At 33.6% G+C, this 15,279-nt stretch overlaps 1 protein-coding gene and 1 long non-coding RNA gene across 3 annotated transcripts in view; one reads left to right on the top strand and one right to left on the bottom strand.

Moving 5' to 3' along the window:
• Positions 1-15,279, bottom strand: part of LOC148758659 (uncharacterized) — a 50,126-nt gene that overhangs the window by 285 nt on the left and 34,562 nt on the right. The window lies entirely within an intron of this gene.
• Positions 1-15,279, top strand: part of UBR1 (ubiquitin protein ligase E3 component n-recognin 1) — a 102,060-nt gene that overhangs the window by 65,945 nt on the left and 20,836 nt on the right. Inside the window, exons 30-35 of one of the 2 annotated variants that reach the window (XM_019725388.3) lie at positions 3,497-3,702; positions 5,105-5,198; positions 5,974-6,123; positions 8,945-9,018; positions 11,749-11,842; positions 12,971-13,119. In XM_019725388.3, coding sequence (XP_019580947.3) covers positions 3,497-3,702; positions 5,105-5,198; positions 5,974-6,123; positions 8,945-9,018; positions 11,749-11,842; positions 12,971-13,119 — 767 coding nt within the window. Of the gene's footprint in view, positions 1-3,496; positions 3,703-5,104; positions 5,199-5,973; positions 6,124-8,944; positions 9,043-11,748; positions 11,843-12,970; positions 13,120-15,279 lie in introns of both variants that reach the window. The other variant, XM_019725387.3, reaches the window with a different exon arrangement.

Raw genomic sequence — 15,279 nt, 5'->3', positions numbered from 1 at the left:
GAGAAAAGGGAGGAGTCAAAATAATGGTACTTTGAAAAGCATTCCAGTTTAAAATATTGAAAATACTTTCTATGCTTTTTTTTTTCTTCCTATGCTTATTTTTAAAAACAAGCTGTCACTGCTCTTTAAAGCAATGTGTGTTATGGATACTTCTAGGAAATTGTGCTTTTGCTTTAACAGTAGAAACATACTCCATATAATATGTCTGTAATCCCAAAGCTGAGTATACTAACAAAAACTACAAGGAATAAAGACTACATATTTTAAAGATTGTAAAAAAAAGATATGAAGGTAAGCTATCCTTGGCTGACTATAGTAATAAAACTATAAATTAATACAAAACTTTAAACAATAAACAGCAAGTCCCAACCCTCTAATACTACGTATCAACAATGTACTATTTAGAAAGTAATGAAAAAGAGACTACTGTATATTTATCCAAACAAGAAGATACAAGCAAAAGTGTACTCAATTAATGACTTTAGTGCTTTCATTATTTTTATTGCCTGATTGATTGCACACATAAAATGATGAATCTGTTCTCATTGAAAACAAAATAATACAGTAAGTCTCCTTTGAGCATTCTCTACACTCCTTTTTTCCCACAGATAACAATTGCCATAAACACAATTGTTCAAGACCTCTTCCTATGCATTTATAAACGTGTACATAGAGAAATAATGAGTCTTGTTTTGAGTTTTTAGTGGTTTATTTTTATTTTACCATATCTTTTGTTTTGTAACTTGCTTTTTCACTCCAATGTCTTATAAATTTTTTCATGTCAATATATATAGCTCTATAGTATAGATTCTACATCATTTTTTATGACTGCTGCATAGTATTCCATAATGTGAAAACACATACACACACTATTTTTTTAATCAGATTTTGGACATTTAAGTAGTTTTCGCCTTATTTCCCAGTTTTCCCTTATTTTAAACAATGTGTGTGTGTGTGGAGAACATTTTGTATGTTACCCTTGTGTAATAGTACATGTGCTTCTCAAGGGTGGAATGTGACAGAGCTAGGTCATAATTATTTAAAATTTTAGTATATACTACCACATTGCCCTTCCAAGTGGCATTACCAATTTCTACTCCCAGCAGAGTATGAGAGTGCCTATTTTCTTTATTTTCACCAATACTTAATGTTATCAGTACTTGAAAATATTGGATATAATCAAAATTATAAATTTGTGCCTGTCTGAATTTCCCCAATTCCCACTTAATACTAAGTCGAACATCTTTTCATATGATTGTTCAATAACGTATTACATTTTGTCTTTGGGTAATTGCCTGTTATTATCCTTTGCCCATCTCTATTGGGTGCTTTGGTTTTGTCTTATTGATTTATAGAAGTCCTTTAAAATTATGGACACTAAACTTCATTTTATGTTTCTCATTTTATCCCTATTTCTTTAATATTAGTTATGAAGTTTAGCCATAGAGAAGTTTTCAGCATTGATAAAGACAGATTTATTAGTCTTTTTGAGTTTTAACTTTTTGTATCATGTTTAAAAAGGCTTTTCTTATCCCAGAATCGTAAATATATTTTCTTGCATTTTTAAAAACAAAATTTTAATTACACAGTTAATTAATACATTTTCCTTTTAAAAGTCAAATTGTGGAGATAAAGCTAACATTCTATTTGAGCTCTGGCCCAAATGCTTGACCCCTTTCTGCCCATTCTCAGAGATATTCTGATTATAAGTTTTATGTATATTGTCAGAATTTTTACTATACTATTACATACAAATACATGTATCCATAGAAATCACATTCAGCCTCTTATTTGCATAAATGGTATTATGTACATATCATTCTATAACTTCCCATTTTCACCCAATACTATGTCTTGGAAATCTATACATGTTTTTACATATAAAACAAACTCAGTGTTTCTCAGTCTTGGCATTTGGGCAGCAGTTCATTTTCATGACTGGTGAATTTCAGAACATTTAATATCTGTCCCCTCATCCACTAAATTCCAGTAGTGTCACCTAGTCCTTATGATAACCAACAAGTAAACCTTACCCACGTATTGCTGGATACCTCCTAGGAGGTGGTACCACACCTAGCTGAGACCCACTATTTAAAAACTGCGTAGTATTCTGTCTTACATAATTTCATTTACATTGGTGATAACATTTAAGTTATTTCCAATTTATGGAATGGTCTACAACATTTCAGGGAGCTTCTTGAAGACCAGGTAGAGAGGCAGTACTGCAGAGTAGTTCAGAATATGGCCTGTGAAGTCAGATCACGTAGGTTAAATCCTGGCTGTACTACTTCCTAGTGATGAGTCATTAGGTAAGTTTCTTACCATCTCTAGGCCTCAGTTTCTTCATCTGAAAAACGAAGGTAACAATAGTACCTACCTCAGGATTGTTGGAAGGGTTAAAGGGGTTAACATAATGTCAAGTATTTGAAAGAATGCCTCACATCACAATTAGTGTTTTATAAATACCGTGTTTCCCCGAAAATAAGACCTAACCGGACCATCAGCTCTAATGCGTCTTTTGGAGCAAAAATTAATATAAGACCGGGTCTTATATTAATTTTTGCTCCAAAAGACGCATTAGAGATGATGATCTGGCTAGGTCTTATTTTCGGGGAAACACAGTATTTGCTGTTATTTATTGTATTATTATTGTACATGTTGACCCTAAGAATTGCTAAATCATTCAAGTGTAAGTTTTTTATTTTAATAGCTACCATAATAGAATAGAAACTTAAATGCTTAACAAGAGGGAATGGATAAAACTATTATGGCACATATAGTAAGAGTACTGTGCAGCCGTTTAAAATGATGTTTCTGATGGGGGTGGCCAGTTAGCTCAGTTGGTTAGAGTGTGGTGCTAATAACACCCATATTAACACAGTGGCCCATGTGGGGTTTGATCCCCACATGGGCCACTGGGAGCTGCGCCCTCCTTAAGACATAAATAAATAAATAAATAAAAATAAAAATAATGTTTCTGAAGAAATTTTAATGACAGGAAACAATTAAGATATAAGTTAATAAAAGCAGGATGCCAATCTGTATATGCAATATGGTAATGATTATGTAAAAGTTATAAATAGAAAGCAGACTGGAAAGAAATATGCAAGTGATTATCTGTAAGTTGTGAGAATATAATGCCTTTTATTTTCTTCTTTATACTTTTCTAGATTTTCCAATAATTCTTAATCAGCATGTATTACTTTTATAATCAGAAAAAAACAGATAACCCAGCTTCTTGATACAATAAATTAATTATAATATACATTCTACTTTGTGATCTGCTGATTTCGCACTTAGCAACACAAAATGTATTTTCTAATAAGCAAATTAACTGATAAAAACTAGGGGATAATTTTGAGCTAATTGCTAAATAGCAGTTTTATTTTGTTTTTTTTTTTCTTAAAGTTCTTGCCCTACAGTTACTTAAAATCTATCAAATTATAAAGACAAGTAACCAAAACGTGTACTCATTTGTGGTCGTTTCTCTTGGTAGCACTCCAGCAGTCAGTGACTACTCTAGAATTGCTTTGGGTCCTAAACGGGGTCCATCTATTACTGAAAAGGAGGTGCTGACATGCATCCTCTGCCAAGAAGAACAAGAGGTGAAAATAGAAAATAATGCCATGGTATTATCGGCTTGTGTCCAGAAATCCACCGCCTTAACCCAGCACAGGGGAAAACCCATAGAACTCTCAGGGGGTATGTATTGTTTAATAAATAATCTTTTGAGCATTTCTTTTCATACTTATGTAATTAGAAAAAAGACTGTCTGAAAGAAGTTTGGGAGTGGGATTGTGTTTAGCCTTATTTGGTCAGATCACAGTTTACTCATGAAAAATGTACTCTAGGTTTTTACATGCCATGTTGGCTCCTTTGTTCTTTTTTTCTTAATTTGAATTTTTGTTAGCACTTGGCCACATTGCTCATTTTCTCTTTGTGTCTCTTTGTCTCTGTCTCTCTCTCTCCATGTCTCTGCTCTACTGTTTGAAAGTAGGATGCAGGCATCATGATATTTATATTTCCACATGCATTTTCTAAAGCTAAGGAAATATATCTACTATACCATTATAACATTTAAGAAAATTAATAATTCAGGAATATCATCTAATGTAAAATCCATATTTTAATTTACCCCCCTGCCTTCAAAATGTCACTTTTTAGCTAGACTTTTTTTCATTTAGAATCTAGACATGTTTCATGTATTGTTTTAGTTATGTGTCTTTTAGTCTACTTTAATCTAAAATAGTCACTTGCCTTTTTTCTTTCCATGATAACTTTTTTTGAAGAATGCAAGCCAGTTATTTTATATAGTATCTTACATTGTGGATTTGTTGATTGTTGGCTCATGATTAGGCTCATGTTAAACATATCCTTGGCAGGAATACTAATTAGCTAATGTATTGTACTTCTTACATCACCTCAGGAGTTAGCTGCTTTATTTTTAAAATACCTTTAGAATGATAATATTGATTTAAAAAGCGGGTGGTGGGGGCTAACACTTATTGAGTACTTACCATATCCAGGCACAGAAAGTGCTTTCTGTGTATTTACTCAATCTTTACAGCAGCCCTATAAATTAGGTACCAGCATTGGCTCCATTCTATAGATGAAGGAACTGAGGCACAGAGAAGTTAAGTAACTTGCCCAAGGCCATGAGTTATAAGTGATGAAACCAGATTTTGAACCCACAGTCTGTGCTTTTATCCAGTAGATTATAATGCCCCAAAATGTCCCTTTAAATTTACCCACATTACTCAAAATTACAAAAGTAAATTGTGTTGAGTCATAGAAAATCACTTCAATGACCAAGATAATGTAACTTAAATGTAATGTTTAAAATAAAAATGTAAATCAAGAATAGAAGTTATCATTAATCCATACTAATTTTAGAATCAAACCTGGAAGTCTAGTTTTTTTATTATCCTCTTTTACTTATTATTAAGAAAATATATCCTGCTGTCATGATAATGTGACACTTTTCTTGGACATTTCTGAGAAAGTTTATGATTCGAATTATAGACCTGATAACCTCTATTTTTTTTCCTTTCATGACTGTGGAAGAGATGATTACATATCTCTTATTTTTGTCTTCCTGTACCAGAAACCCTGGACCCACTTTTCATGGATCCAGACTTGGCATATGGAACTTACACAGGAAGCTGTGGTCATGTGATGCATGCAGTGTGCTGGCAGAAGTAAGTTGTCCTTCTGACATGTTCTTGAAAGAAACTAGGAATATTGAAGTTCACTAAAGGCCACAAAAAGGCATGTTTTCCCATGTCTTCTTTCCTTCCTTCCTTATTTGAATAATTGAAGCAGTTTTAATTACTAATTTTGTTTGCATGGCACTCATTTATTATCACCCTTAGAAATTGGTGTGTAAAGTTATAAACTTAAAATTTTCATGCTTCCTTTCTACTTGCTCTCCACAAATTAATTAGTTCCTCTTGATCAGTATTTGTGTAAAAGAAGCAGTAATCTATATAAAAATTGTATTCCCCTCAAAACAGTGAAACAGTACCTTTGAGATAGAATAGGACAAGAAATTCTAGTTCTACCTCTGGAAGAGATGAAAAGATAAGAACTATAATTCCTGAGAAATCTTGTATAGGGTTCACCCTTTTGGCATTGGATTGAAATATATAATTTTCCTATAATAGCCAATGACTACTTCAGTTGGTCATTGGAAACTGAGGGAAGTAGTGTCCACATTATGTCTCCATGGTGTTGAGGCAGGAGACAAGTTATGATTCAGTAAAATTATTTAAAAAATTTTTCTACCCTGATGAGTCTTCCAGTTTTCCCCCAAAAGAATGGGCACCCTATTTCTTCTGTAATTGGAACTTGTATATTTTTGCATGTAGCTTTTAAAGACGTTTGTTGAGGCAAAAATTTCAGATTTTTCTCACTTGTATTAGAACAAAGATACATGTATAGTTCTGAATGGACTTGTGTCTTCGAATTTTGCAGATATTTTGAAGCTGTGCAGCTGAGCTTTCAGCAGCGTATTCATGTTGACCTTTTTGACTTGGAGAGTGGAGAATATCTTTGCCCTCTTTGCAAATCCCTGTGCAATACCGTAATCCCCATTATTCCTTTGCAACCTCGAACGATAAACAGGTATATTTTAATTTCTGTTTTGGTTAATTTTATAAAAAGCTGTCTTTCATTGTGTCTATTTTGGTTAGATTACTAGTTTCTTTTTTGCTATTTATAGTAATTAATACTTTTTCATTTTATAAAATATTCTGCTTAAAAATATGATTAAAATTAGCTCCAATTTTTGGTCTCTAAAACAACCGGAACATTCAGTTAGTCAAATCTATAAGTTGTGTGTAAAGCTTCCAACTGCCACTAAAACAATAGAACTTTGATCTCTTTCTTAGCATTCACAGAAGGAGAAAAGATGCAAAGAAGATTCATTCCTTTCATATAGTCCTTTGCCACAATTTGTTGCTATTTGGAGTTTCCTTTTTCTAAAAGTCTTTGTGGTATTATTTTTAATTCTTTTTTTCCTATAGATCTAAATGTTATAGGTTTAGAGACGTGCAGAAAGTGTTAACTGTAAAAATAAAAAACGATTCATCATATATCTTTGGATAGTTTTTGAGCATTCAGATTAAGTTTTTATATTTTGACCACCTGTAAACAGAGTTTAACAGGCAAATTCATTAGTTTTTATGACAACTAGAACACTTAATGGTATATTTCTTTATTCTCATTGTTCTACCTAATGATAACAGTATGATTTATTATTACTGTTTTAGTTTCTTTAAAACTCATTGAATTTGTAATGATGATGAAAGTTGTAATAAAGAACCTGGTTTTGTTGATAAAAAAAAACACTTTAAACATGTTTCCACAACAAAAGAATTCAAAAAAAAAAAAGAATTCAAAGGTGATAGGTTTGGCAAGAAGTGTCAATAAGTAGTTGCTCTGTCTTTACTATTCCATGTCATTAGAAAAACTAATTTGGAAATTGTCTCCTACTCAGCATATTGGGGCTTAGAATGTCATCTTTTTGGAAGAAGGTGGCATCAGAAAGATTTATCCTTTTTTCTTTTTGTGAGTAATTGATGTGTTCTAGGCACTCTACTAAGCACTTGCTATGCTATTTATTTAATACTCAAAATAGTCTAATGAAGTAGGTACTGTTATTCCCATTTAAATATAAGGAATTGGGGACTATGAGTAGTTGTTACTTATCCCGAGACAGACCCAGGATTTTAACACAGACCTGACTCCAAAGCCTTACCCACCTATACACATAAAAACAAAGATAAAATAAATCTAAATAAAATATAGTGACTTTCCAACTTCTTGTTAGCCTGTACAAGCCTTTTTTACACACTGGTTATACTGTTTCCCCAAATAAGGATTATTAAACATGTAAATTATTCTCTAAAGGAATGTTCAGCACCTTCTTTCCTTGATGTCTTTAAGAATAGGATGCTTCAGGGCAAGCCTTTCTAAAGTTAGGTTGATCCTTACAACTGGGTGTCTTCAAATCCTGTGATGTTTTTAACCTGTAGTATCAATTTTGTTACTTAGGATCTGAAATACATAATTATAAGTAACATTTTTATTAGGCACTTGAACTTACCTATGTAGTTGATTATATTTGCCACTTTTTTTAAGAAAATCAACATGAGTATAATCTAAGATATTAAAGCTAAAAGCATATAAAAAACTATCAAAACTAATAATAAGCTAGTATTTTTTAAAGAAAATTGATCATAACCAATCATAGTACAATTTCATTTCTGAGAACTGAAAAAATTCTTAGATTAAGTTTGTGCCCAGATATGTGAGTTTTGACACAGTTCTGTATATATTTTAACTTCACTCAAGGCTGTCCTTTCAATAAGCAAGTTCCTTTTCTATAGTCCTTTTTAATAACGCTGTTTCTGGTCCCCCTTGATTATTAATAACAGTTTGGCTCAAGTCCCTGCCTTTATGGAGTTTAGATTACAGAGAGGAGAACCAACAATGAACATAAAAATACAAAGTGTTGATTAGTGAGAAATATTATGAAAAAACTAAAGTTGCAGAATAACGGGGGCTAGAGACAGACCAGTGCATGAGACTGTTTATGGACAGAGTTGTCAGGGAGCTTCTGTCCAAGATGGTGACATTTCAGTAGAGATGTGAACGAAGTGAAGGACAAGCAGTTCTACTCTCTGGGAGAAGAGAATCCCAAGCACAGGCAATAGCAAGAGCAAGGGCCCTGAGGTAGGAACACAATCAGCATATTCAAGGCACAGCCAGAAGGCAGCATGCTTGGAATGGAGCAAAGAGCCAGCTCAGAAAAGGGCCTATGAGCTAAGATTAGAGGTTAGAGTTGTATTTTATGTGTGATGGGAAACCACTGGAGTGTTTTGGATAGGGCAGTGATACGATCTGATGTACATTTTTAAAAGATCCCTCTGCCTCTGCTGTTAGGACAAATACATAGACAATAATGAAACACCCTTGTGGAGGCAGGAAGAACAGTTAGTCTGTTGAAATAGTCCAGGTGAGGGATGGTGTAACTTGGATTAGGGTAGTAATCCAAGGTAGAAAGAAGTGATCAACTTGGGATATCTTTAGAAGGTAAATAAAACCTGCAAGACTAGCTGATAGGTTAGAATGTGGTGCGCGAGGGAATCAGATAAATCAATGGCAACACCTAGTTTCTGACTTGAGCAACTAGAATGATGATTCTGACATTAACTACTACTAGGTGACAGGCATATGGGTGGTGTCTTTTTCCTTGTACTTTAAAAATTCCCCTCCCTCCCAAAACTACATTTTTAGACACATGTTCCTATGACCTAGGCAGTTAATCTGGAGGAATGACTTTTTCATACAGCCATTTATCCGGGGAAGAACTCTACAAGTTCAGCTTTTCAGTTTGACCTTGTGCCAATGGCTTTAATAATTTTTAAATATCATTTTTCAGTGAGAATGCAGAAGCTCTTGCTCAACTTTTGACCCTGGCACGATGGATATCGACTGTTCTGGCCAGAATATCAGGTTATAATATAAAACATGCTAAAGGTTTGCTTAAAATTATTTTGTATTTAGCTATGTGGGATATAAGTATCAGAATCTTTAAACTTTTTTTGGAAAAAGAGTACTTATTGCTGTAAAATATTGTTTACATATACATATTTGTTGAATATCAGGAAATACAGGTTTTGTAAGCCCTGGCTAAGTTTGGCTTAAATCACTTTACTTGATTTAATAATTTTTTTATACTGGGAGGCAGTATAGACAGTGATTAATCTGGAGTCACACTGCTTGGATTTAAATCTTATATCCATCGCTTACTGTCTGTGTGATCTTGGACAAATTACTTCATCTCTCTGTGCCTCAACTTTCTTATTTGTAAAGTGGGAATAATAATAGTACCTATCTCATTGAAGGATTGAGTTATGTAAAGTAGAACTGTGTGTGGTATATAGTAAATACTATATGTGTTAGCCATTACTATTACTAATATTGTTAATATATTATCATTAATAGTAATAACAAAAACAACATTTTAAAACCGTTACCTCATTTATATATTTACAATTGAGAGATAAGACTATATAAAGACCCTGAGAAAAACATTGGCAAGCAGATTGGGGAGGGATACCAAAATTTTAATAGTGGTTAATACAGTAAGTGAGCTTCCCGGGTATTTTTTTCCTCCTTTATTTCCCAGCTTTGACCCCAGGGTAGCCTGAGTCACAGAACTGTGCAACAGACATGAATAGCAAAAAACCCAAGAGAGATGCCCTCTTTCTGGCCAGAGCACCAGGAAAAGAAGCCCCGCAGAGTTGGAGAGTATACAGGGAATTCCTACTGTAGTTTTTTCCTCTCTTCTGACCCTCTCCTGAGGCTAGCCCCAGTCATGGAGCTGTACTGGCTGGGTGGCCACATAGACACCTAAAATCCCCAGAGAAAACCAGTCTCTCTGGCCAGAGGAACTGGGAAAAAGGGACCCATGTGTTTCAAAGAATGCAGGGTGAAGCCGCAATTATTTTTTTCTGTCTTTGCCTCACAGCGTCACTCCAAAGGTCAGCCCCAGTCACATGAATCACAGTGCATGACAGCACAGGGGACTAAAACTGAGAGAAACTTCTCATTTTGACCAAAGGAACTAGGAAAAAAGGACCCCTTGGTGTTAGAGAGCAAGGGGGAGTTCCAGAGAGGAAGGAGATGTAGAAGGGAAATCTCCTATTTTGAGACCAACACAAGTCCTGCCTGGGCTGAAAAACAACACAAACTCAAGCTGAAAATGTGCAGGGCAGGGGCCAAAGAAGTATAGCAATAGCTTTGAGATCGAAGCTATGTTAAACGACTGGTCAAGTCTCAGACTAGCCCCGAGTAGTTTGTGTCCTGGCAGACCCAAACAATATAGTAAAGGCTCTGAAAACTAACATTGTGAAATACCACCCACAGACAGTGAGACAGAACTTGTTGAACCTAATTAGGTTGATTGCCTACTAAAACAAAGAAGTACATTTTTCCAGAGAATTTGAACAGGAGCCAGAACCTCATCATGTAATATTCAAAATATCCCAGGTATAATCCAGAATTACTCAGCAAACAAAGAACCAGGAGAATCTGACCAACTCTCAAGGAAAAAAAAAAACCAGTCAAATGTCAATCCTGAGATGTTTTAATGTTGAACTTCCAGACAAAAAGTTTAAAGCAACTATATAATCATGAAACTTAAGGTGAATACTGTTGAAATGAATGGAAAGATAGGAGTTCTCAGCAGAAAAAAAGTAGAACTGTAAAAAATAAAAAGAATTAAATGGAGATAATAGAATTGAAAATACTATATGAAATAAAAATTAACTGGATGTGCTCCATAGTAAAATGGAGATGGGGAGGTAGGAGTCAGTGAATTTGAAATTAAATCAGAGTCAAGTGAAGTGAAATAAGAACAGTGGAAATTATCCAATCTGTAGAATAGACAGGAAAGGCAATGGGGAAAAATACATGCCTTAGGGACATAGGGACTTGTTTTTTTCTAGTCCAACATTTGTGTCATTGAAGTCCTGAGAGGGATAAGGATGGTGCAGAAAAAAATTTTTGAAGAAATAATGGCTGAAAACTTACCAAATTTGGTGAAAGACATAAATTTACAGATTTAAGAAGTTCAATGAACCTTGAACAGGTAAACTTCAAGAAAATCACACCCAGATAGATCATATGCAAACTGCTGAAAATCAAAGATGAAGAAAAAAATCTTGAAAGCAACCAGAAAAAAACAACTCATCCCATATAGGGGAGCAGCAATTCTAATTTGATGGTGAAATGGAGCCACAAAGAGGGTTAGTGTTCAGATCGTCTTAGTTAGGGGCAGAGGTAGGATTCAAACTCAGGCAGTTTGGCTACAGACCTTTGCTCTTATTCACTAATGTATGCTGCCTTACTAATAAAATACTATGCATTCATTAAAAATGAAAATATAGACAGAGAGTTACTGATGTGGAAAGACATTTCTCATCTATTGGTGAATAAACAAGATACAGAACAGTACTATAAATGTCCTTTTTAAAAAATATCTGATGTGTAACATTTATATGGAGAACAGAAGAGTATCTATCCCCCACATCTTATCTGTGGTTTATCTGAGTGGAGAAATTTTGAATAATTGCTTATTTTCTAAGTTTTCTAAAATGATCATATATAATTTAAAAAAGCTATAAAGGTGTGTGTCAGACTAAACTATCATGATTTTTCTTTTTCCTTTTTCTTTATAAGGAGAAAACCCAACAATTCCAGTCTTATTTGATCAAGGAATGGGTGATTCTACTTTTGAGTTCCATTCTATCCTGAGTTATGGAGTTCAGTCTTCGTAAGTATCTAAATAATTAAGAAAAGTTTGGTAAATGGCTGTGAAAATTAGAGTGGAGAACTATCTTTCCTTGCTTCTATCCTCTCCCTGCCTTCTTCCTACTTTATTTGTAAAATTGTTTCTTTATCCCATGCTTATCTTGTTTCTTTCTCCTAGGAGTTTTATTTGTATTAATAAAATTAAGTGGTTTGAGATATTAGAGTAATATGTCTTAGGATGAACCATGCCTATAATTAACCATTTTTGACCAACAAGATGCCATTTCTATGTAATGTAGCCTACAAGAAGAGCAGAATTTAAGAAACTTCTAAAGTCACATCTAACTTGCTCTGTGACTTCTGAAAAGCCTCAGGTCACCTTCCCCTGTCTCCAATTCATTTTTCTTGTTTGTAAAATTGAGAGAGTGACCTCCTACTTTACCTCATAAGATAATTGGAAAGATAATTTTAATGTATCTAAATCAGATGCTATTATTTAATGAATATTATCTGAGGTTTATCTTTCTAGTTGTGATCCTTGTTTATATTATGTATCTGTTGCTACTGAAAATACTTATTACTTGCTAAAACTGGAAGTTCAGGAAACTAGAAATTATCCCTCCAAGTACACATATAACACTCCTGTCAACACAAAAGTACTTCCTGGCCCCTTTTCCCAGCTACTAAGTCTTGTTAGGTCAGATCTGTTTCCTTGAATTTCTGTCCAGTCTTTCCTTAATTTGGACCTGGACCCTTTTCTGCTGTGATCATTTACTGCATCTTTCCCAGGAAGTGAAGTTATATGGGCCATTACCATTTCTCTCTCTCTCTTTTTTTTTTTTTTAACTTTTTTTTTCTTAATTAAAGTTTATTGGGGTGACAATGGTTCGCAAAGTTATGTAGATTTCAAGTGTAACCATTACCATTTCATAAGAGATATTTTTCTACTTATAGGAGACACAGTTCTGCTTTTCCCATTTTTTTTCTTAATAAATAAATCTTCTGCAGAGGCTCTAATCTCTAATTTGACAAAGAGCAGTTTACTTTGTCAAGAGTTAAATTGTTTGTTGCTTCAGTATCTAATTAGACTTATCAGCAGGTAGCCCCTTTTACTAAATCATTACATAAATTTTTCCCGTTTTATTTTTAGAATAAAATACTCTAACAGCATCAAGGAAATGGTCATTCTCTTCGCCACAACAATTTATAGAATTGGACTGAAAGTGCCTCCTGATGAAATGGATCCTCGAATCCCCATGATGACCTGGAGCACATGTGCTTTCACTATCCAGGCAATTGGTAAAGCCCATTAACAGAACTGGTTTGTAGGTTTCATAGAAACAGAATTAACATTGATCAACTAAAAAGTATTTCTTTTTTCTTCCCTGATGGTTCTGGATATTCTGACCTTTTGAATACTATTAGTATTTCAGTAGATTAGTGTGGCCTGATGCCATTTAGTCTGAGAATTTTTTGTATTGATCTCTTTTTAACTGCAATAATGGCCATATGCAACATAGCTAAAAATATATGAAAGGGACATCATGAAGCAAGCTAGATTTAAAATATGGCAGATTTATAACACTAGAAGGTCAAGGAAAAAAGGCAAAGGGAAAAGAATCACCCCAGAAAGGTTCAATAATTTTTATTTCTTTTACACTTTGAGAGAAAAAGGAAGGGAAACCAAAGTCACCTAAAAAGGGAAAGCAAGACAGGTGGTCAGGAGAGACAGATTAGCAGGCAGAGATTAACCAAGTCTGAAAGGAAGCCCACTGTAAAATTATCTGCAATATTGAAAGCTTCCTACAGAAAAATGCAGCAATCAAATCAAAATGTTGTACACCTTAAACTTACACAATGTTATACATCAGTTATACCTCAGTAAAGCTAGGGAGAAATAGAAAGAAAAGTATAGCAGTGAAGAATCGCTTAGATTTTTAAATCATATTTGCTCATTACAGTCATGAGATATACAATGCTATATTAGTTGAAAGAATAATAACTATTTCATATTATCTTTATCCAAGTCAGTTTCAATCTTTCTTTCCAACATATATTTTTGGTTGTTATTTTTAATGGAGCCTACCACATTTTCTTCATTTAATTATGTTTTTGTAACAAGACACTGTTTCGTGGTTTGAATTAAGCAGCATGAAGCCACTTCAGCATCAGTCTCTATAAACAGATTTTAGGAGTTACTTCCAAACCTGTCTGAGTTAAACCATAACACACAGGTTTATATTTACTAAGATTAAATAAAATGAGAAGTAGTAGCAATAGGGTTATATAAAATAAAATCTGACTTTCTATTGAAAACTTTCAGTGCAGGTACTTTACACTTTACTGTCTTTGGGAATACAAGCATTAGGAATCAAGAATCTATATTTAGAGACTGAACATTAAAAAAAGGTCAGTTTTGTCATAAGAGAGATGAGAAATTCAGTAGTAAATAGAACTAAATCTTCGTATGTGGTTCTTTAACCTAGCAATTGGACTCTGATTAATAGTGTTACATTGTTTTCCCTGTAGTGCTTTTTCCATTCAATGGACATAATGCTGTACTTTATTTTTAGTGCATAAGCTGCTAACTTACCTCATTCCCTGTGAATATGGAGAGACATATACAAGGATGTGTTGGCATAGTTGGGAACAATAGTTAAAGAATCAAAACGAGGGTCTTTTTATTATTTCCATTCAAAGATGGAAAAAGAAAATAGGAAGTTAGCCTTCCTAATTCAGAGATATCTGCTGCTGAGAATCAGTGAAAAGAAAAAAAAGAAAGAAAGAAAAAGAATAATTTAGCAATAAATACCCCAGATACCAAAGCAGAATATATTTCTGAATCTATTTTTTTGGTATTTTCAATTTCATCTTTTTTCCTATAAATCTAATTCTTTTTTAATAGTACCTATAAGAGCAATAAAGTTACTTGTCTGTCTTATGTATTATTTTTCAACACAATAGGTTGTGACTTATATGCCAACTGTAATTTTTAAAAAGGTGACTATATAAAAATTACCTATTTAGAGTGGTTGGTTAGCTCATTTGGCTAGAGCGTGGTGCTGATAACACCAGGGTTGCCGGTTTGATCCCTGCATGGGCCGCTGTGAGCTGTGCCCTCCTTAAATAAAATAAATTAAAAATTACCTATTAAAATTTTTTTACATAAAAAAGATATTAAATGGAGGAAAAATAAGCCAGGATGCTTTGTTTTTCCCAACTATTCTAGATTGCTGCAGGAACTTTATTATTTATAGTAACAATCTGTAAATGACCTATAATTATTGTCACTCAAAAAACTGGAAATTTTGGCATAGACTTAAGCATGAAACTTTGAAGCAGAAAAATGCAAATCATCTGGTCAAAAATGTAATTAATAAAAGGACATCTGATAGAAACCAAGTAAGTATAGAATTGTAGCAGTATTCAGGATTTATTATTTTTGTTTTTCTTACTCTT

Source organism: Rhinolophus sinicus, chromosome 3, assembly GCF_057876585.1.
Source record: "Rhinolophus sinicus isolate RSI-liver-muscle chromosome 3, RSI-T2T, whole genome shotgun sequence".
Taxonomy (NCBI): Eukaryota; Metazoa; Chordata; class Mammalia; order Chiroptera; family Rhinolophidae; genus Rhinolophus; species Rhinolophus sinicus.
This window is presented reverse-complemented; position numbering and strand designations above follow the sequence as displayed.